The sequence below is a fragment of the Eleutherodactylus coqui genome, chromosome 8 (genome assembly GCF_035609145.1).
Source record: "Eleutherodactylus coqui strain aEleCoq1 chromosome 8, aEleCoq1.hap1, whole genome shotgun sequence".
NCBI classification, from domain to species: Eukaryota; Metazoa; Chordata; class Amphibia; order Anura; family Eleutherodactylidae; genus Eleutherodactylus; species Eleutherodactylus coqui.
Window position 1 is genome coordinate 168404376 of NC_089844.1, and position 22235 is coordinate 168426610.

Below are 22235 nucleotides of genomic sequence, written 5' to 3' on the forward strand. Positions count from 1 at the left end.
ACTCCTCCTGTAACATATATAAAGGTTTCCATCATGTCCTCCTCTCCCTTCACTCCTCCTGTAACATATATAAAGGTTTCCATCATGTCTCCCTCTCCCTTCTCTCCTCCTGTAACATACATAAAGGTTTCAATCATGTCCTCCTCTCCCTTCTCTCCTCCTGTAACATATATAAAGGTTTCCATCATGTCCTCCTCTCCCTTCTCTCCTCATGTAACATATATAAAGGTTTCCATCATGTCCTCCTCTCCCTTCTCTCCTCATGTAACATATATAAAGGTTTCCATCATGTCCTCCTCTCCCTTCTCTCCTCATGTAACATATATAAATGTTTCCATCATGCCCCCCTCTCCCTTCACTCCTCCTGTAACATATATAAAGGTTTCCATCATGTCCTCCTCTCCCTTCTCTCCTCCTGTAACATATATAAAGGTTTCCATCATGTCCTCCTCTCCCTTCTCTCCTCCTATAACATATATAAAGGTTTCCATCATGTCCCTCCTCTCCCTTCTTTCCTCCTATAACATATATAAAGGTTTCCATCATGTCCTCCTCTCCCTTCACTCCTCCTGTAACATATATAAAGGTTTCCATCATGTCCTCCTCTCCCTTCACTCCTCCTGTAACATATATAAAGGTTTCCATCATGTCTCCCTCTCCCTTCTCTCCTCCTGTAACATACATAAAGGTTTCCATCATGTCCTCCTCTCCCTTCTCTCCTCCTGTAACATATATAAAGGTTTCCATCATGTCCTCCTCTCCCTTCTCTCCTCATGTAACATATATAAAGGTTTCCATCATGTCCTCCTCTCCCTTCTCTCCTCATGTAACATATATAAAGGTTTCCATCATGTCCTCCTCTCCCTTCTCTCCTCATGTAACATATATAAAGGTTTCCATCATGTCCTCCTCTCCCTTCACTCCTCCTGTAACATATATAAAGGTTTCCATCATGTCCTCCTCTCCCTTCTCTCCTCCTGTAACATATATAAAGGTTCTCATCATGTCCTCCTCTCCCTTCTCTCCTCCTGTAACATATATAAAGGTTTCCATCATGTCTCCCTCTCCCTTCTCTCCTCCTGTAACATACATAAAGGTTTCCATCATGTCCTCCTCTCCCTTCTCTCCTCATGTAACATATATAAAGGTTTCCATCATGTCCTCCTCTCCCTTCTCTCCTCCTGTAACATATATGAAGGTTTCCATCATGTCCCCCTCTCCCTTCTCTCCTCCTGTAACATATATGAAGGTTTCCATCATGTCCTCCTCTCCCTTCTCTCCTCCTGTAACATATATGAAGGTTTCCATCATGTCCCCCTCTCCCTTCTCTCCTCCTGTAACATACATAAAGGTTTCCATCATGTCCCCCTCTCCCTTCTCTCCTCCTGTAACATATATGAAGGTTTCCATCATGTCCTCCTCTCCCTTCTCTCCTCCTGTAACATATATGAAGGTTTCCATCATGTCCTCCTCTCCCTTCTCTCCTCCTGTAACATACATAAAGGTTTCCATCATGTCCTCCTCTTCCTTCTCTCCTCCTGTAACATATATAAAGGTTTCCATCATGTCCCCCTCTCCCTTCTCTCCTTCTGTAACATATATAAAGGTTTCCATCATGTCCTTCTCTCCCTTCTGTCGTCCTGTAACATATATAAAGGTTTCCATCAGGTCCTCCTCTCCCTTCTCTCCTCCTGTAACATATATAAAGGTTTCCATCATGTCCCCCTCTCCCTTCTCTCCTCCTGTAACATATATAAAGGTTTCCATCATGTCCTCCTCTCCCTTCTCTCCTCCTATAACATATATAAAGGTTTCCATCATGTCCCTCCTCTCCCTTCTTTCCTCCTATAACATATATAAAGGTTTCCATCATGTCCCTCCTCTCCCTTCTCTCCTCCTGTAACATATATAAAGGTTCCCATCATGTCCTCCTCCCCCTTCTCTCCTCCTGTAACATATATAAAGGTTTCCATTATGTCCCCCTCTCCCTTGTCTCTTCCTGTAACATATATATAAAGGTTTCCATCATGTCCCCCTCTCCCTTCTCTCCTACTATAACATATATACTGGTTATCATCATGTCCTTCTCTCCCTTCTCTCCTCCTATAACATATATAAAGGTTTCCATCATGTCCCCCTCTCCCTTCTTCCGGTCGGCCGCCTCCTTTCACAGTGACCAGACCATTAAAAGTGTGAAAGGGCGCTACCTTCATTAAAGGGGTTATCCTATAACTAAAATCATACACAGGAAAGGGGATAACCTTATGATCCGAGGGGATTCCACGGCCGAGACCCCCAACAATCCTGAGGACAAGGGGGGCTGTGTCCTTTTCTCACCATTGTAGGGGTAACTTCTCCCATGCATTGATGTCAGACTGAACAGAGTGCTGGCTGTCTACACTCTTTATTTCAGATGGGCTGACGGAACTTGCCGAGTGCTTATACTCGCCTATCTGCTGCAGTCCCGTTACATGTGAATGGAGCGGCACTGCGCAATAGCTGCTTCATACAGTTTCATGCAAAGACCCCTGAGAGCGTGGTCCCATGTTGTATGCATGGGATGGGTGGTGGGTCGCTTTGTGGTGTATGGCTGGCCTGCGGCGTTGGAGACTGGGTGGTCCCATGTTGTTTGCATGGGATGGGTGGTGGGTAGCCCTGTGGCGTATGGCTGGCCTAGGGCGTTGGTGACTGGGTGGCCCTACGTTGTATGCATGGGATGGGTGGTGGGTAGCTCTGTGGCGTATGGCTGGCCTAGGGCGTTGGTGACTGGGTGGCCCTACGTTGTATGCATGGGATGGGTGGTGGGTAGCTCTGTGGCGTATGGCTGGCCTAGGGCGTTGGGGACTGGGTGGCCCTATGTTGCATGCGTGGGATGAGTGGTGGGTAGCTCTATGGCCTGGGGTGCTAGGGACTGGGTGGCCCCATGTTGTATGCATAGGATGGGTGTTGGGTAGCTCTATGGTGTATGGCTGGCCTGGGGCGTTGAGGATTGGGTGGCCCAATGTTGTAGGCATGGAAAGGCTGTTGGTTAGCTCTATGGTGTATGGCTGGTCTGGGGCTTTGAAAACTGGGCGGCCCATGTTGTATACATGGGATGGCTGTTGGTTAGCTTTATGGTGTATGGCTGGCCTGGGGCGTTTGGGACTGGGTGGCCCTATGTTGTATGCATTGGATGGGTGTTGGTAGCTCTATGGTGTATGGCTGGCCTGGGTCATTGGGGACTGCATGGCCCAATGTTGTATGCATGGGAAGGCTGTTGTGTAGCTCTACGGTGTATAACTGGCCTGGGGCGTTGGGACTGGGTGTCCCTATGTTGTATGCATGAGATGGGTGGTGTGTAGCTCTACGGCGATTGGGTGGCCCTATGTTATATACATGGGATGGCTGTTGGGTAGCTCTATGGTGTATGGCTGGTCTTGGACGTTGTGGATTGGGTGGCCCAATGTTGTATACTTGGGATGAGTGTTGGGTAGCTCTATGGTGTATGGCTGGTCTGGGGCGTTGGGGACTGGGTGGCTCCATAGTATGTGTCGTGTTGTCCCACTGATGATGTCCCTTTTTTGGTCCTGCAGATAGAGGAGGAAATGCTGGCCCTGCAGAGTGAACGCTCGGAGCGGATCCGCAGCCTCCTGGAACGCCAGGCCAGAGAGATCGAAGCCTTTGACTCGGAGAGCATGCGGTTAGGATTCAGCAACATGGCGCTGACTGGAATCCCCGCGGAGGCATTTAATCAGGGCTACCCGGCTCCTCCCCCTGGCTGGCCCTCCCGCCCCGTGCCTCGCAGCGGATCACACTGGAGCCATGGCGTGCAAAATACTGGAGCACCTCAACTGTGGCGCCAACCGACACTACTAGCCCCTCCCTCTTCTTCATGGGGTCTGCACCCACCGGGTTCCTCCTCCTCTTCTGTCATGCCTTCTTCCTCCTCCTCTTCTTCCTCCTCTGCTTCGCCGTCGTCATCTTCCTCCAGCGGCCGGGCTGGCCTCCTCCTACTGCGTAACAGCCCCCAACCTCTGAGGAGAGGGGCTCCTGGAGGACCGTCGGAGGCGGGGCTGAGCCGAAGCACCAGTGTCACTTCTCAGCTCTCTAATGGCTCCCATCTATCCTACTCCTGAACCCCGGTGCCCCTCAGTAACCCAACAGCCCCCTCCCCTACATATACCTGTGATGATGACAATATGGCGGCTCTCGCCCTCCTCTCTCACATCCACTTGTCTCCCCCCATAAGTTCTTTCTGACTCCAGATTTCTTTTGCGCTTTAATTCCGTTTCTGTGCTATAGGACTGACACCCCTCCCCCATGTACATAAAGCTCCGCCCCCAATCTTCCCTAATTATTGGTTCATACTTTTTCGGTAAGCTGCCCGCGTATTTCACCCGCGTCTGTGGTAGAAGATCAAACACGGCTTGTTTTTCTAGCACTTTACTGGGTAAATGCCTGTAATTATTTTTTTTAGTCCCTTTTATTATCTGTTCGGTCGCTGTATCATTTTAATGATGTTGTCACTGGGTGTTCTGACGGGCGGTTGTGCGTCCGTGTGTACCGTGAGCGTGCGAGAGATTGGATGCCTGCAAGTTTTTTTCTTTTTTTTTAATAGAAAAATGTAAAAACAACAAAAAAAGACAAAACTATTAAGGAATGTATTACATAAACTCCTCAATATCCCCCGGCGTCCACGGCCGCCGCGGGGCCTCAGTTTCTGTACTTTTTTTTTTTTTTCCATTTATTTTATTTGGGAGGTGAGAATGAAGCCGGACGAGCGTCCTGCGAGCTGCGGGCATTTCAGGAAATTGCAGAGACTTTACATTACATGACATATGTTGGATATTAAAGTATTAAACTGGAATGGAAAATGGCGTCCTTGTCGTGTGGAGCTTCTGGCGGGAAGGGAGACGCGGGGATGCATGCCATGTGAGCGTCATGGGGTGCTTTACTATTTTAACTTTTGGTATCACATGCTCACTATATACAGATTATACTACTACCACTAGGGGGAGCTCACTGTATACAGATCTCTACAGCCTCCACTAGGGGTAGCTCACTGTATACAGATCTATACAGCCTCCACTAGGGGGAGCTCACTGTGTACAGATCTATACAGCCTCCACTAGGAGCAGCTCATGATATACAGATTATACGGCTACCACTAGGGGGAGCTCACTGTGTACAGATCTATACAGCTACCACTAGGGGGAGCTCACTGTATACAGATCTCTACAGCCTCCACTAGGGGGAGCTCACTGTGTACAGATCTTTACAGCCTCCACCAGGAGTAGCTTATGATGTACAGATTATACTGCTACCACTAGGGGGAGCTCACTGTGTACAGATCTATACAGCTACCTCTAGGGGGAGCTCACTGTGTACAGATCTATACAGCTACCTCTAGGGGGAGCTCACTGTATACAGATCTCTACAGCCTCCACTAGGAGCAGCTCACTATATACAGATTATACTGCTACCACTGGATAGAGATATATACACCCGCCACTAGCAACAGCTCACTTTTTACAGATTGTTCTGCTACCACTGGGAAGAGCTCACTGTATACAGATCTATACAGCTACCACTAGGGGGAGCTCACTGTATACAGATCTATACAGCTACCACTAGGAGGAGCTCACTGTATACAGATCTATACAGCTAGCACTAGGGAGTGCTCACTGAATAGATTTATACAGCCACCACTAGCAGCAGCTCACTGTTTACAGATTGTACTGCTACCACTAGGGGGAGCTCACTGAATACAGATCTGTACAGCTACCACTAGGGGGAGCTCACTGTATACAGATCTGTACAGCTACCACTAGGGGAGCTCACTAAATACAGATCTGTACAGCTACCACTTGGGAGTGCTCACTGTGTAGTGATCTATACAGCTACCACTAGGGGGAGCTCACTGTATACAGATCTATACAGCTACCACTAGGGGGAGCTCACTGTATACAGATCTATACAGCTAGCACTAGGGAGTGCTCACTGAATAGATTTATACAGCCACCACTAGCAGCAGCTCACTGTTTACAGATTGTACTGCTACCACTAGGGGGAGCTCACTGAATACAGATCTGTACAGCTACCACTAGGGGGAGCTCACTGTATACAGATCTATACAGCTACCACTAGGGGGAGCTCACTGTATACAGATCTATACAGCCACCACAAGGGGGAGCTAATTGTATACAGATCTATACAGCTACTACTAGGGGGAGCTCACTACAGATTTACACATTTGTCACGAGATTTATACAGCCACCACTAGGGGAAGCTCAGTACATACAGATATATACAGTCACTAGTAGGTGAAGCTCACTGTATGCAGATTATACAGCCACCACTAGAGGGAGCTCATTGAGTACAGATTTATATAGCTGCCGATTGACTAAATAATGGCGCTCCCCCTAGTGGTGGCTGCAAAGGTTTTTTGCTGAGTGGTTTTCCAGTTGCATGGCATGATGTTATAGGACACACTGCATATATTGTATTCCTCCGCCATACATTCACACGGGCGGGGATCTCACATGAGCTTTGTGCATTGCAGGATGCATTAAACTCGCACTAAGATGAACCCCATTCTTTTGGATGGAGTTATTCACAGGGGCGATGGTTTCCCGCGCTGCGATGATAACAATGGGACTTTATAAGACTATGCTGTCCGATGTGCAGACGGCTCTAACTCTCTGCTATGTGCGGTGAAGTAGAGGAATTGCTACATGAAGTTTTAAAGAGATTTTTCTACTGAAGACCTTTATTTCCTACCAGCAGGGTAGGGGTTAACTTCCTGATCGCTGGCGGTCTGAGCACTGGGACCCCCAGCGATCCCAACATCTGCATATTCCAAATGCCCCATGTGAAGGGCGCGGTGATGCATACATGTGACCACCGCTGCAGTCAGGGAGGGAGATTCCTGCGCTGTCCAGTAGAGGGCAGTGAAGCTCCATTCGCATGGGCCATGTGCCATGCACCGTTTTTGTGATTGCAGAGGGTCCTGGCAGCCGGACCCCTGTGCTCAGACATTTATCTCCTATCCTCTGGACAGAGGCTAAAATGTTGCAATTTAGACTTTTTTAACACTTCTGCTTGCTGTCAGTGACCGGTAACATTTTGGTTTAAATACTCAAACTGAAACCTTGGGCGGGCGCACACGGGGGGATGTCACCGTGTATTATGTGCACAGGTTTTGCGTGTGTGACACGCTCTAGCCATCTCCCATTTTGCAGCTCATGCGAATTGCGTAAATCATTTGTGCAAAAAAACCAGCGGCATGTTCTATGTTGGCGCGTAGTATGTGCGCACGCACGCCAGGATCATACATGGCGATTGGCGGCATGCAGCAAGTACGCCTGTCATTGTGTAGTGACTGCGTGCTCATGTGCAGCACACTGCGAATTATGGCCGTGTGACCCTGACGTAAAACCGCCGCACGCATCGCTATTTCTTCCGGTATTTTGTGTCGGATCTGCGACGGAAGGTTCCAGCATAGATGTGAAAGCGGCCTTAGCTGCAACTGTAACAAACCCTCCGCGGTGAGGAGTATTGGGGGGGGGGGAGGGGGGTCAGCCTCTGGATTTAAACAAGAATATTTCCATTCTCTGACAGCAAGCAAAAATTTTCGACTGCGTGAGAAATGGCGCGGTTAGTGGCGCTGTCACTCCTGCAGTCGGACGGGGCAGCATCCACCCCATCTCATCACGCTCCGCTTATTTTCAGCCCTGACATTGCAAACGCCGAATTCGCCTTCTCTACGGCTGACCCGATCGCTCCTCCCGCGGCGGCGGCTCTTACAGCTGGTCCAATGGGGGTTGTAGTTTGGTTCCTCTACAGCCTAAATAATTAACTACCCCCATTTACAGAAGGATCCGGGGCCTCCGTTATAAACTGCCGGCAAACGCTCAGCGCCAACCACCGGCTCCTAGCAACCACTGTTTCCATGACAACAGCAGAAGTTTGTGCCCGTAGACGGAGCATGGTATAGAAATAACCGGTAACGGCCGTGTCTCCCGGGTGCCCGTCCTGCATGTCTTATCTTCGGCACGCTATACCCTACGTAACGAATGCTGAGCATGGAGAGGTCGGGATTAGCTGGATGTGCTGGGACTTCAGTACAGCAGATAGGGGGCGCTATTGTATAGAGCGCTACTAATGATCAGATGGACCAGCTGCCCTTTGCAGGGTCTTTGCCTTTTCGTTGAGTCCATGTAGTCATGTAGACTATTTAGGCCACCTTCAGCGGCTGTAATAGGGGGCGCTATAGGGTCCTGGACCCCTGCGTTGAACTGTGGATCCTATAATGGTCTCAGTCCGCCTCACTAGAAATGAGGGGGGATCTGTAGGGGTGTCTTGAGTTTTACTTTTTCTCAACCAGCAGCTAATAAAGGGTCGTTACAGCGGAGCGGTACGGAGGGTGAAAATAAAATGGGGAACCCCCATACTGCTTATGCCGCCACAGACAGTTAGTGGACAGAGATATGAGCAACTGAAGGAAGACACGGTCCGCCTTGTCCAAATCACCAGCGACACTCATAAGAGTGCAGAGGTACGATGTCCGCTGTAGGGGGCGCCAATATTAAACCGGGTGGAGTTAAAAAAAAAAAAAAAGTGGATCCAGCGCTAGATCTCAGTGGCAGGAGACCAGAGAGTGCGACTGGCGGTGAGAGGTGCCGACCCTGAGCCTGCGCCTAAGGGGGACGTCATCGGCTGCCGCACCAGGCTGAAGAGGAGCTGTGAGGAAGACTGCTGCGGGCGAGGACTGATAAGTGTATTCTGTGGGTGTAAGAGAGAAGAGTGAGTGTGTAAGTGAAGCGTATCCGTGTGACCGAGCGTGAGCAGGCAGCGAGCGTGTGAGCGATATAAAAAAACGTACAAATGGGCAGAGGCGCGTGAGGAGTGTGATCTATGTTCACTACATCCACAAGTAAATTGTAGATCCCCATTAGGATGAGCTCCATGCCTGACAATGTCATCCAGTGTGCTACTTGTGCAATGTATGCGGTCCTTGATCAGCCGATCGAGGGTGCATACTGTTGCACAAGATGCGTGCACGTCGCACATTTAGAAGCCCAAATCCTGGATCTGAATGAGTGATCGGCGACACTGAGATCCATTGACATCATGGAAAGAAGTTTGGTGCTCACTGAGCAGGCACTCGCTGGGGTAGAGGCGGGGGCGGATGGTAGTACGGAAGAGCAGGCAGCTAGCTGGGTGACAGTTAGAAGGAGGCATAGAGGAAAGAGAACGAGGGAGGCTGGTCCTGAACTGGCACACCCCAACAAGTATGCAAAGTTGGCAGATGAGGGGAATGCCATTACAGGATTAGCACCACTGCGGCACGACATGCCCTTTGAATGCCAGGGGGATCACTCCTTCAGTGAGAAGGGGATGGGCAGCGCAGGGCAGGCTAGACAGGTCCTAGTGGTGGGGGACAGATAGGGAAATCTGCCACAAAGACCGGGATCGTCGAACAGTGTGTTGTCTTCGTGGCGCTCGAGTTCGTCTCATCACAGATCTGGTTGACAGATTACTGGGAGGGGCTGGTGAGGATCCAACAATTATGGTACACGTTGGCACCAATGACAAAGTTAGAGGTCAATGGAGGACCCTCAAAAATGATTTCAGGGACCTAGAATCTAAGCTCAGGGCAAGGACCTCCAAGGTAGTTTTCTTGGAAATACTCCCTGTACCACAATCCACATTAAAAAGGCAGTGGGAGATTAGGGAGGTAAACAAGCGGCTCTGGAGTTGGTGTAGGAAGGAGAGATTTGGGTTCCTGGAGAACTGGGCTGACTGTGCTGTCGGCTACAGGCCCTACCGTAGGGACGGGCTGCATCTAAATGGGGAGGAAGCAGCTGTGCTGGGGGAGAAGATGGCTAGGAGGCTGGAGGAGTGTTTAAACTAGGGACTGGGGGGCAGGGCCTGTAGACAGTGACCTGGGACAATGTATTGGGAATTGGGGTCAAATGTGGGGTGGGGTTAGTGCAGTTAGAACTGATAGAACAGCTAATAGTACCATTAGTAGCTAAATGAATATAAAGAATAACAACCACCAGATAAATTGTATGGCAACAAATGCAAGAAGTCTGATCAGTAAGGTGGGTGAGCTCAAAGCGAGAATGTCAGAAGAAATTTACGATATAGTAGGAATAACGGAACCATGGCATGATGATAAGTGCGATTGGGTGGTGAATTTACAGGGTTACAATCTCTTCAGAAGAGACCATGGGAAATTGAAAGGGGGAGGGGTATGTCTGTACGTTAAATCGTACTGAAAGCCGAGACTACGGGAAGATATAGGAGTAGGAGATGAACAGGTGGAATCTCTGTGGGTAGAAATACAGGGAGAGAAAAAAAATCTGATAGGGGTCTTCTATAGAGCACCAAAGGTGACAGAAGAAATAGAAATCTTATTAATAAAACAAATAGAAGAGGTGTCAAGCTGCAATGAAGTAATTATCATGGGGGACTTTAATTATCCAGATATAATATGGGATAACGAGACCTGCAAATCTCACAGGGGTGATAAGTTCTTCAGAACAATTAAAGACAACTACCTTTCCCAACTTGTGCAGGAGCCAACTAGAGGGAGGGCCATTCTGGACCTAGTACTAACCAACAAACCGGAACGTATAAAGGGGGTGCAGGTTGAGGGGCACTTGGGGAACAGCGACCACAATATAATCAACTTCCAGCTGTCAATCAATAGGAAGCCTTATCAGGGAGCGACAAAAAAAACTAAACCTTGATGAGCTCAGAACTACTATTGGTAACATTAATTGGGACAACGTCCTCAAAATCATCAGTACAGATGACAAATGGGAGAAGTTTGAAAACATCCTAATGACCTCGTGAACAGTTCATTCCCTTTAAAAATAAAAGAACTACAAGTAGAAGGAAACCAATGTGTCTCGATAACAGTAAAAAGGTTTTCACTGAAAGCACTGGCCCTTTACCAAATAATGCATTAAAAACTATAAAAGACGATGGGCAGAAGGCAAATCTATTAAATAGGTTTTTTTCTCATGTGTATTCACGAAGGAAAAAGAAATGTCACACGTGATGTAGGGGGATAAAACGAAACACCCGCTAAATATCACCTGCCTAATGCAGGAGGAAGTGCAGAGTCTGTTAAAAAGGATTTAAATCAACAAATCGCTGGGCCCAGATGGAATACACCCAAGGGGTCTAAGGGAACTAAGTGATGAGATAGCTAGACCGCTATTATATTTATGGACACTATACAGACCAGAGTTGTACCACTGGATTGGCACATTGCCAATGTGGTTCCAATATACAAGAAGGGGTCAAGAAGTGAGCCTGGTAACTACAGGCCAGTAAGTCTCACTTCAATCATTGGAAAAATATTTGAGGGGTTTCTGAGAGACACCATCGAAGAATACCTTAAGGAGATTAAGGGAATAACTCCTCACCAGCATGGATTCATGAGGGGTCGATCATGTTAAACCAATCTGATCAGCTTCAACGATGAAGTAAGCTCTAAGCTGGACCCGGGAGAATCTATTGATCTTGTATATCTGGACTTCTCTAAAGCCTTTGACACCGTGCCACATAATAGGCTAATATACAAAATGAGGCAGCTCGGACTGGGTGAAAACGTGTGTAAGTGGGTAAAAAATTGGCTCAATGATAGAAAGCAGAGGGTGGTAATAAATGGCTCATACTCTGATTGGACCACAGTCGCTAGCGGGGTGCCACAGGGTTCAGTACTAGGCCCCACTCTGTTCAACATATTTATCAATGACCTGATAGAGGGGCTGCACAGCAAAATATCAATATTTGCAGATGACACAAAATTATACAATATAATTAATGCAACGGAGGACAATGTGCGGCTACAAACGGACCTGGATAAGATGGGGGCTTGGGCAGGAAAATGGCAAATGAAGTTCAATGTTGAAAAATGTAAGACTATGCACATGGGCAAGAGGAACGGATGTCACAAATATTCACTTAATGGGGTACCACTAGGGAAAAGTGATATGGAAAAGGATCTGGGGGTATTAGTGGATTGTAGACTAAACTGGAGTAACCAATGCCAGTCAGCTGGTGTTGTAATAGTCCGGAGGGGTCATTTCCACGTTATAAACTTTATTAGGACCTTATTGCGGGATCAACCACTTCAGGGCGGCATGAAGGGTTTGGGGTGTTTTTTTTTGCTTTTTCTATTTATTTTTTTTTAGGGCTCGTGCTGGTCTCTGTGGCAGGGAAGAGGTTAACCATTCCGTACCCGTCTGTTTCCATTCCTGCGGTCAGTACCATAGCATAGCTCATGGCCGCCTGTGTCTGTGCTGGAAAGTGTAATTCATGCAATGAACAAGCCTGCGGATAAGTATACCATACAAGAACGCCCAGCGTGTGCGGCCAGTTGGGGCTAGAGAGGCACGCTTCTATCTGAGCTACCTGGCTGCAGGTGGGCGCAGGGCAATGTGCCATGTAATGGACTGTACTTTTGGCTGCTGGTGACATCTTGTGGCTATTTTGTGTAGTGCACTTTTGGTGACAACTAGTGGCTCTTGTGTGAATTATCTCTAGAGTTTGCCCTTTAGCAGTTGGGGACGAGAAAAGAAAGGAAAAAAAAACCCAAAACGCCCTTTTTTTGCGCTCGTCACCCTTTAATTTGGTCATAATATTTCTGTATCATTTATTATTTATTTCCTCCCTTTTCTGCACGTTGTAAAGAAATAAAAAATGGCTGCTGACAGTTCTGTTTTATCAGCGCAAACATTTCTATAGAATGTTTAACCCTTGTGCTTCCTGTGCGGAGAGGCAGCGAGGGGTTAAACCTATTTATTCCTCCATCTTTTTGTTCCCCTCCGGTGTACAGAAGTTGTTTATGTTCCATTTTTTGTGTTTTTTAATTTTTAATTTTTTTAAATTTTTTCGTTTTGTGTTTTGTTTGTAATAAAGCAGAACTGAAAATCATCCCGTTTGTGTCATTTCTTTCCATCGTAAACCATTTGTCATCGTGTCCGGAGTTCTTGTTTGCACCTACCAGGTGAAAGGCTGTGTCTTGTAGGTAGAGAAAGGGCTAATGGCGCCGGCAGCAGCTGCTATGACTTTACATGCGGGGTCTTGTTATATGGGCGCCCACTGTCTTCGTCCCGCAACGTCCAGTCTGACCTATTTTGTAACTAGCGTTATACCCTGTAGCACATGGCTATGGTGGTGGTGCATTATGTCTCCACCGTACTCCAATGGCGGACATAGTTGTCACCAAGCCTTCCCAGATCTAAGGAACAGCAGAGACGTCACCCACCATGTATTATTTTATAGGGTCATTAAGGTTTGCTGTTAGCCGTTTAGTCGATCACGACCCTAGGCAGCTGTAGGGAATCCACTCCTGCCGGCAGCGGCTTCTGCGCGTACCTGACATCTTTCCTTCTCTGCACTGTGGATGGTTCACACGGCTCACCGCTGGACACGTGCAGTAGATTTTTTTTCATATCTCCTGCTTTTCCCGCAGAATCCTCAGACCGTCAATCCATGTCAATTGTGGACGGGCTGCGGCTCGGATGGCTACCAATGGCTTCAATGAAAGCCGTCCGTGCGGGAGCCGCAGGAAAATGGAGCATGTTGCAATTTTTCATCCACGAGTGGAAACCGCAATTGGTTTCCACTTGTGTGCAGGAAGAATCATTTCCCGTAGCCTGCTATGGCGGGTTATTGCTGCGGGTTCTGGAGGCGGACGCCCGCTCAGGATTCCATCTCTGCCCGTGGACCTTGGGCCTAAATGTTTAGAACTGGTTAATTTCTCAGTGTTGGCAAATCCTCAAAACAGGGTACTGTCCCTTTAATTATATGTAGATTATATAATATTATTATAACTGGAGCTGACAGGCAGGATTAATAACTACAAATAGCAGAAGCCGCCATTATCAGGAGGAATGAGCTGGTATAACTGCAGCATCTGCTTGTAATGCAGGCAGGCCGCCAGCAGGTCCAAAGGTCTATTATTACAGCTGCGGTTCTCTATGCCTTCCACTAGGAGACGCTCTTTCCGGCCTCCTACTCTCTATCATGTTTTTGAGACGCTCTATCCTTTCTCGCCGCTCTCGCTGATCCTACAGGAGCCGCTCTATCCTCCGGCTCTCGCTTGTACTGCAGTGGTTACCAGGGAGCTGGAGGCCGGTGACGTCACCGAACAAGATGTCTGAGGAGAACATCTTCCTGTTCGTGCCCAACCTGATCGGTAAGACGCGGAGGGGCGGAGACCACCGGGCGCTGCCAGCAGCCCCGAGTACGAGAGTTGGAGCGGCTGAAGGGCTGCAAGGACAAGTTGTGTAACTTTCCAGTATAGTTTGTGTTTCCGGATTTCACTACCTCTGCTTGCTGTCAGAGAATGGAGACTTGTTTACACCCCGAGGCTGAAGGCCGTCCTGACCGCATACCTCCCACAGCTGAGGGTTTGTTGCAGTGTGCCTGTCGGCTCAGTAAGGCGCTGTTCACATGAGCGTCAAACGCTTCACAGATCCTGAAAGACCTGCTGCCAGGAGGAGCGATGGAGGCCATACAGTGCAGTCAGTGGGGTCCGCTGGTAGCGCTTCATGTCGGTTAACCCCTTGATAATGTGGACCTTTTTTTTTTTTCCACTTTCGTTCCCCCCCCCCCTTAAAAAAACGTTCCCTCCTTCATTAACCCATCGCTGTCTGCGGGACAAGATGTGTTTTTGATTGATGCCATTTAATGTACCAGAATTCGCCCTTCCGCCATCTTTCGGTGCGTCTCGTTTCTTCGGCGCGCAGACTCCGACCACAATGGGCTGCTGGCGGTGCCTCCGCCGTACGGTTGCTAGGATACGGCTTATGTCGTCGTTTTGCTGAACTACTTTTAATTTTTTCAAAGATATTAAATTTTTCTAAATCAGTCGGGCGCAAAACGAAACCACTGAGGCCGCCCGGGCCTGTCCGCGTGTGACGCCGGCGGGGATCCCGCGTACCGCTAGTTCTGTATTGCGGATGAGCGCAGCGGCTCGCCGTCAGTCATGCGCAATACAGATTTTTTTTTAGATATTAGCCTTTCCCACGCCGTTGCTAAGCAACAATACCCGCGGCACATATGCCATGTTAACTGCTGATGGGCAGTGGAGGCTGCCCGCAGTATAAGGGCACATTATTATTTTCCCGTCCGCCCCGGATTACGCCATCTTTTTCTGCTTTACACGGCGCACGTTTTGCTGCCGGTCCGTCGTTAGGATCCGCTGTGCAGCCGGCCCGGATTCTGTTTGTATTTCCGTCTCTGCGCTCCTCAAATGGAATAGAGAAATGTGTAACTGCGGCTGCGGCCCGCGTGGACGAGCCCTGGGACCCCTAACTTATGTCAGACCCCAGACTAGACCCCCAAATCTAGCCCCGCTCCGGACCCCCTGTATGTATTTCAGACCCCAGGCTATAGCGCCCCTCCTCCTCGCTCCGGGCCGCTGCACTGCACCCTGATGTTGTTGGCACCCCCACATCCTGCAATGGGGGAAGGCCTAACGCCCACATGCAGAATCCGCGGCATTGCCCGCAGCTATTGGGTCCTATTGAATTCCGCCCCATGAAATCTCCCGTCCTCACCCGCGGCGTGTTCTATTTGCCGCGCGGACGGCTTCCATTGCAGTCAATGGAAGCCGTCCGTCACGCTATCTTCTGCTGTAGCACAGTGGAAGATAGCGTGAAAACGCTTCCCCGCCCACCGCCGCCGCGTCACACACTGTACTGCGCATGTGCCCCAACACGGGATGTGGGGCAGCGGATCCGGCGGTGAGTATGGGGGGTGGGGGGCGCTGTGACGGACTCCGCTGTGGAATTCCACTTGCGTCACGGCCGTGGGCACTAGGCCTAAGACCTAGCGCTGCAGACGACCCGGGAGAGAAGGCGGTGGGTTACACGACACGGTCTGTTGGCTTCCTTCTATACATACTGGCGGGTTTCTTCGTTTATTCTGTGCCCTTTTTTCGCCTCCATCCCTGGCAGCCGGGTAAAAACCAGATATCGCGGGGTGAGGGGGCTGATGGGGCGACCCCCTGTAAGATGGCGTGAGCGGACATCTGCGTTCATATGAGGACATTTGGGGTTAGTGGCGGTTTGTTGGGACCCCCACCAATCAGAAAGTCATGGGCCGGGTCCATCACTTCCAGGACTTTTATCGTTCAGCGCCAATGACGGACCGAACAAGAAAGGAGCAAAATGAGAACCCTGGGCTCACCACTGACTGCCGCCTTATTACCCCCAGGGGGGTCACCACTGACTGCCGTCTTATCACCCCCGGGGGCTCACCACTGACTGCCGCCTTATTACCCCCAGGGGGCTCACCACTGACCGCCGTCTTATCACCCCCGGGGGCTCACCACTGACTGCCGTCTTATCACCCCCGGGGGCTCACCACTGACTGCCGTCTTATCACCCCCGGGGGCTCACCACTGACTGCCGCCTTATTACCCCCAGGGGGCTCACCACTGACCGCCGTCTTATCACCCCCGGGGGCTCACCACTGACTGCCGTCTTATCACCCCCGGGGGCTCACCACTGACCGCCGTCTTATCACCCCCGGGGGCTCACCACTGACCGCCGTCTTATCACCCCCGGGGGCTCACCACTGACCGCCGTCTTATCACCCCCGGGGGCTCACCACTGACCGCCGTCTTATCACCCCCGGGGGCTCACCACTGACTGCCGTCTTATCACCCCCGGGGGCTCACCACTGACTGCCGTCTCTCCGCAGGCTATGCCCGGATACTTTTCGCCTTTGTGGCATTCTACTTCATGCCCAGCTCCCCGCTGCTGGCATCCACCTTTTATCTGCTCAGTGGACTCCTGGACGCCTTCGATGGGCATGCAGCTCGAGCGCTGAACCAAGGTGAGCACAGGGGAAGGGGGGGGGGGGGATCAGTGAGCACAGGGGAAGGGGGGGGGGGATCAGTGAGCACAGGGGAAGGGGGGGGGGATCAGTGAGCACAGGGGAAGGGGGGGGGATCAGTGAGCACAGGGGAAGGGGGGGGGGATCAGTGAGCACGGGGGAAGGGGGGGGGATCAGTGAGCACGGGGGAAGGGGGGGGGATCAGTGAGCACGGGGGAAGGGGGGGGGATCAGTGAGCACGGGGGAAGGGGGGGGGGATCAGTGAGCACGGGGGAAGGGGGGGGGATCAGTGAGCACGGGGGAAGGGGGGGGGGACCAGTGAGCACGGGGGAAGGGGGGGGGACCAGTGAGCACGGGGGAAGGGGGGGGGGGGACCAGTGAGCACGGGGGAAGGGGGGGGGGGACCAGTGAGCACGGGGGAAGGGGGGGGGGGACCAGTGAGCACGGGGGAAGGGGGGGGGGACCAGTGAGCACGGGGGAAGGGGGGGGATCAGTGAGCACGGGGTCCGGTGTGGGGGATGTAGAAATCCGACATGTTCTTTCTCCCCAGGCACCAAGTTTGGAGCAATGCTGGACATGCTGACGGACCGCTGTGCCACCATGTGCCTCCTGGTCAACCTGTCCCTGCTGTACCCGTCATACACCCTGCTCTTCCAGCTGAGCATGAGCCTAGACATCGCCAGTCACTGGCTGCACCTCCACAGGTACTCTTCATGCTGTATGCCAGCGCCTGGAGTCTGGGGTTATTCACACCCCGATCAGAGCAGGATGGGGGAAGGGGGACTCTGCTATCTGCCGCTCTGCTGGACTTTGGCCTGATAAGTGGACTCTGTGCGCTGGGCGGCCTGGAAATGAAAAGGAACCTGTGGCCACCATCTCACGCCTAAAACTAGAGGTGAATGAAAAGTGTTCCGTCTGAACACGGCGACCGCCGCATGATAATCGGTCACTTATCGTTGGTCGATCATTTTCTGCAGGCATAACAATCATCGTCGGCTCGTTCAGCAAATGTGAACGACTGATCGAGCCGACGAGGCATCTGCCTGTAGGAACGGTTTGCACAGGTGTGAACGAGCGAGTGACGTCAGCGTTGGCGCGTCTGAACAATAATCTTTTGGTGTAAACCGACTCGGAAGTCCCTGATCAGCAGGGCTGGATATCAGTCACTTCTAATACCCTCTCTTCTTTAACAAACCCATGTACCTCCATGGTTGGGTTCCTAAGTTACAGCTTGATGTATGCAAATGAGCAGAAAAAGTCATCTGGCCAAGTAGAGTCCTGCCGATCTCACCACATCCCCTGGGGTTTACTGCAAGGGGCATTGCAACAAGCTACCTGTCAAGAAAAGGGGGCGGCACAAAAATCTTGTATTCAAGCTGAAGATGGTACAACAGCGTAGTAGAGCCATCATGGCCTCCGTATCACATCTTGTATCCAAGCTAGAGGCGGTACAACAGGGTACAAGAGCCCCCATGCCTGCCTGTATCACAACTTGTATCAAAGCTAGAGGCGGTACAACAGGGTACTAGAGCCTCCATGCCCACATGTATCACATCTTGTATACAAGCTAGGGTCAGTAAAACTGGGTGCTAGAGCCTCCATACTGCCTATATCACATTTTGTATCCAAGCTAGAGGCAGTACAACAGGGTACTAGAGCCTCCATGCCCTCCTGTATCACATCTTGTATCCAAGCTAGAGTCGGTACAACAGGGTACTAGAGCCTCCATGCCCTCCTGTATCACATCTTGTATCCAAGCTAGAGGTGATACAACAGGGTACTAGTAACATAACATAGTAACATAGTATGTAAGGCCGAATGAAGACATTGTCCATCTAGTCCAGCCTGTCTATCCTACTGTGTTGATCCAGAGGAAGGCAAAAAACCCCAAGGCCAGAAGTCATTTAGCCCTTTTGGGGAAAAAATTCCTTCCCGACTCCCTAATGGCAATCAGACTGTTCCCTGGATCAACCCCTAATAGTTCCTACCTGCCTATATACCAGGATTGACCCTTAACCTAAAATTTATATCCTGTAATAGAGCCTCCATTATCCTCGTATCACATCTTGTATCCAAGCTAGAGTCGGTACAACAGGGTACTAGAGCCTCCATGCTGTCCGTATCACATTTTGTATCCAAGCTACAGGCGGTACAACAGAGTACTAGAGCCTCCATGCAAGGGTCCGGTTCTCCACAATAAATTCTCCTTTTGCTCTGATATTGTAGCCACTTCTAACAATCACACAAGAAAGTTTCATCTGACGACTTCTAGGGGAGGGATTGGAATCTTGGAGGATTTCCTATCTTGTAGATGAAACCTGTAACCAGCGGTAGAGAGCGGACGATCCCTTCACCTCTCCCTTCCCGCACATGAAGTCTCAGGCGAGGGCCGCTCTCGTCCGTAGCATCGGTTGTCAGCAGTCTTGTATCAATCTCTCTCATTGTCCACAGCTCGACCCTGAAGGGCAGCGACAGCCACAAGACCATCGACCTGTCGGGTAACCCCGTGCTGCGGCTCTATTACACCTCCCGGGTACGTGTATTCGTGTATGGTGAGGCGTCTCTGTAACTCTTCCCTAATTAATGCCTTGTCTTCCCGCAGCCGGTCCTGTTCTTCATGTGTGCCGGGAACGAGCTCTTCTACTGCATGTTATACCTGCTGCACTTCACCGAGGGACCAGCAGGTGGGTGATGTGATCAGTACCCGTGTAGGGGTATAAATGGGGTATTTGGGACACTGTTGTAAACTGGTATCTGCTCTTCCCCCTTCACAGTCCTGTTGGGACCCCTGGGGGCTGTTGGACTCTTCCGCATCATCGTCTGGCTCTGCTGTCCCGTCTCTCTAATTAAATCCCTCATCAGCCTCCTGCACCTTGTGACTGCCTCCTGCAACATGGCTGCCTTGGACAGCGCAGAGCGGGCCAAGAAGAAGTAAAAGGGAGAGAAAATGCTCTAAAGGGAAATATTTATTCTGAGTGTTTGCTGTATTGTATGCGCAGACCCCTGGTGGCATCTCCCACATCCCTGCAGGGGAATATTTGCTGCCACCTGGTGGTGGCATCAGGTATTTTCATTCCTCCTCCTCCTCCTTCCAGTTGGGGTGCTACTCCTGGTTTTGTTGACCACTTATCCCGCCCCTCGTTTGTTTGGACCCGCCCCTCGTTTGTTTGGACCCGCCCCTCGTTTGTTTGGACCTTCTTATTGTCCTTCTTCGTCTGCAATATTTTTTATATTTGGATCCGATCGTCTGCAACACTGAATGGCTTTTACTTCTGCAGCGGCGTCTCCCGTCCTGCCCCCTCAGAGCCTGTAGATCTGCCCCCGTCCTGCACTGATGATTGATGATAATTCGGGTTTACAGGCCGTCGGGCGGGTGATGCTAGACCCTACGGAGAGGCTCCAGGCAGCCGGTCTGCCGTGTATATTCTGCTGCTGCCGCCGCCTCATCGATGTGTGAGACAAGCTGCTTATACATATGGAGGAGATAGTCTATTATAGCCTCTCTGATAGACTGTGTGCTGGGGGCAAAGGACAGAACAGAAGAGAGGACGACCAAATACCTGCCATGTGCGTGCGTGCGGGCGGGGAGAGGGCAGAGAAGAGACTCAGGGATAGCTATACCATGGAACTTCGCTTCTAAACGGCATTGCATGGGTTAAAAAAAACTGTAGAGGTTTAGAAAAATATTACTGCTTTCTTCCAGTAACAGCACCACTCCTGGTTCCAGGTTGTGTTTGGTATTGCAACGTGGCTCCATTGAAGTCAATGCCTGTCAGTGGAAGAACGCACCCATGTTTGTCTAATCCCAGGAAAGCCCTTTAAATCTGCCTCTATAACACTGAGCTGCTCTGTCAATTCTTTGGTATGTTTGCTGCTCGAGTTCCATCAGGTCTTCTACTCCAGAGCTGCATTCACCAGGTTTGTTGCAGAGTCTTGGCACCGATATATTCCGCCACCCCCTGCATTATAGTGTTTGTGCCGTTTTCAGAAATCCACAGCGGGTTCTAGTCCTGTTGCAGATTTTCCCAATATACGCACATATCACACCACATCATTGCTGAAGCCCGGTTACTAGAGATGGATGGGGACCAGCGAGGTGTCGGCAGGGAGTTGGTGCTGTGAGTATTTGGAGTCTCTTCACCACGCGATGATCAGGCCAGAACGTTCTTTACCCGATCATTGGGTTATGGAAGGTAGCGGTGATCACCTCCCACACACACTGGCTCATTGAGTGATTGCATCTTCTGCGTGGCAGCATATCCTCCCCCTTCCATGTCAACGTGGATTGTGCTGCCGCCAGCAGTGGAGTTGTTTCGGGGATGAATACTCCTTCATCCGTTCTCATGGGCATGTATGAAGGCCCGGTCAACAAGCACCGGGCAGTTCTGTTGATCGATGGTCATTGCATGGCTCACATTGTAAGTCTATAAACCATTCCATGGTGGTGGATGACCCTCTTTAATATCATAGAGTACTCGATGTTAATACTATATCCCACAATGCACCACACTGCTGTATACTTCGTAAAGATACTAACAAATGGGTAGGTGGATATAGAGCCGAGGGACAGCAAATTAAAAAAAGCTGCAAAATTGTGAATGCAGCTCCAGCTGTGACTGGAGTAAAAGACATTCTCTAACTCCTACATCCAGCTGAGAATTTACATGGTTCCTCCTTATCCTATGTAGGTTTATAGAATTAATGTTTGGAAGTGAAGAAACCCTCAAACCAATGAAGAAGCCTCCTCCACTGATGCATCATATCATTCCTGATCCTTGCTGTGTTCTGTATGCTGCTGCCGCGAGGGGGACGGTTAGCAGACTTTAATACTGCGTTGTTATTGGACCAGATGAGTGATGTGTCCCAGTAGTCCAGCTGCACAGATCTGTGTATATATACTATATATATATCTATCCCATCCCAGTATTCCAGCTGCACAGATCTGTGTATATATACTATATATATATATGTCTATCCCAGTATTTGAGCTGCACAGATCTGTATAGGTAGCCTGCGCCACAGTTAGGGTCTATGCCCATAGGGTGGATAGTTGTGCTAGTTCTGTGTGTTGACCTCCGTTATACCCTGCCGTCTCTCTCCAGTAGCAGTGTTGCACCCGTCTCCCTGCGCACGTCGCCATATCATTCCTCCTGTAGCAGCCGCACTGACTATAATAAACAATTCTGATTACTGCCTATTTGTATTGGGGTCTCTGCCACAAGCTCCTCAGAGGGAGCTCACCTTCTGCATCTTTTTTCTAGACCACACCTGTCAAACACAAGGCCTGAATGCGTCCCGCCACCTCATTCTATGTGGCCCGCCGGCCGTGCAGCCAAGGAAGCTGTAAAAAAAAAAAAAAAGCAATACTCCCCTGACAGGCGCCG

At 50.1% G+C, this 22235-nt stretch overlaps 2 protein-coding genes across 3 annotated transcripts in view; both read left to right on the forward strand.

Annotated features, from left to right (window-relative positions):
- The window catches only part of TAOK2 (TAO kinase 2), a 49086-nt gene extending 44230 nt beyond the window's left edge, over nucleotides 1-4856 (forward strand). The window contains exon 20 of the mRNA XM_066576906.1: nucleotides 3573-4856. Coding sequence (XP_066433003.1) covers nucleotides 3573-4115 — 543 coding nt within the window. The 3' untranslated portion in view covers nucleotides 4116-4856. The remainder of the gene's footprint in view (nucleotides 1-3572) is intronic.
- Nucleotides 4857-14064: 9208 nt separating this feature from the next.
- CDIPT (CDP-diacylglycerol--inositol 3-phosphatidyltransferase) lies at nucleotides 14065-22048 on the forward strand. 2 transcript variants are annotated; one of them, XR_010786441.1, is made up of 7 exons: nucleotides 14065-14203; nucleotides 16717-16851; nucleotides 17402-17555; nucleotides 19303-19384; nucleotides 19454-19535; nucleotides 19626-20212; nucleotides 20382-22048. XR_010786441.1 is itself a non-coding variant. In XM_066576907.1 (6 exons), exons 1-6 carry the CDS (start codon nucleotides 14161-14163, stop codon nucleotides 19784-19786), a joined length of 657 nt encoding a protein of 218 aa, XP_066433004.1. In that variant the 5' UTR covers nucleotides 14065-14160; the 3' UTR covers nucleotides 19787-22048. The 2 variants fall into 2 exon arrangements, 1 of the variants encoding a protein (XP_066433004.1); XM_066576907.1 differs by having other exon boundaries at nucleotides 19626-22048.
- Nucleotides 22049-22235: the final 187 nt, after the last annotated feature.

Coding starts and splice junctions, on each gene's coding strand:
- CDIPT (XM_066576907.1), top strand. CDS start 14,161: ATGTCTGAGGAGAACATCTTCCTGTTCGTGCCCAACCTGATCG. Junction 16,852..17,401: donor AGCTCGAGCGCTGAACCAAG/GTGAGCACAGGG, acceptor CTTTCTCCCCAG/GCACCAAGTTTGGAGCAATG. Junction 19,536..19,625: donor CTTCACCGAGGGACCAGCAG/GTGGGTGATGTG, acceptor CCCCCTTCACAG/TCCTGTTGGGACCCCTGGGG.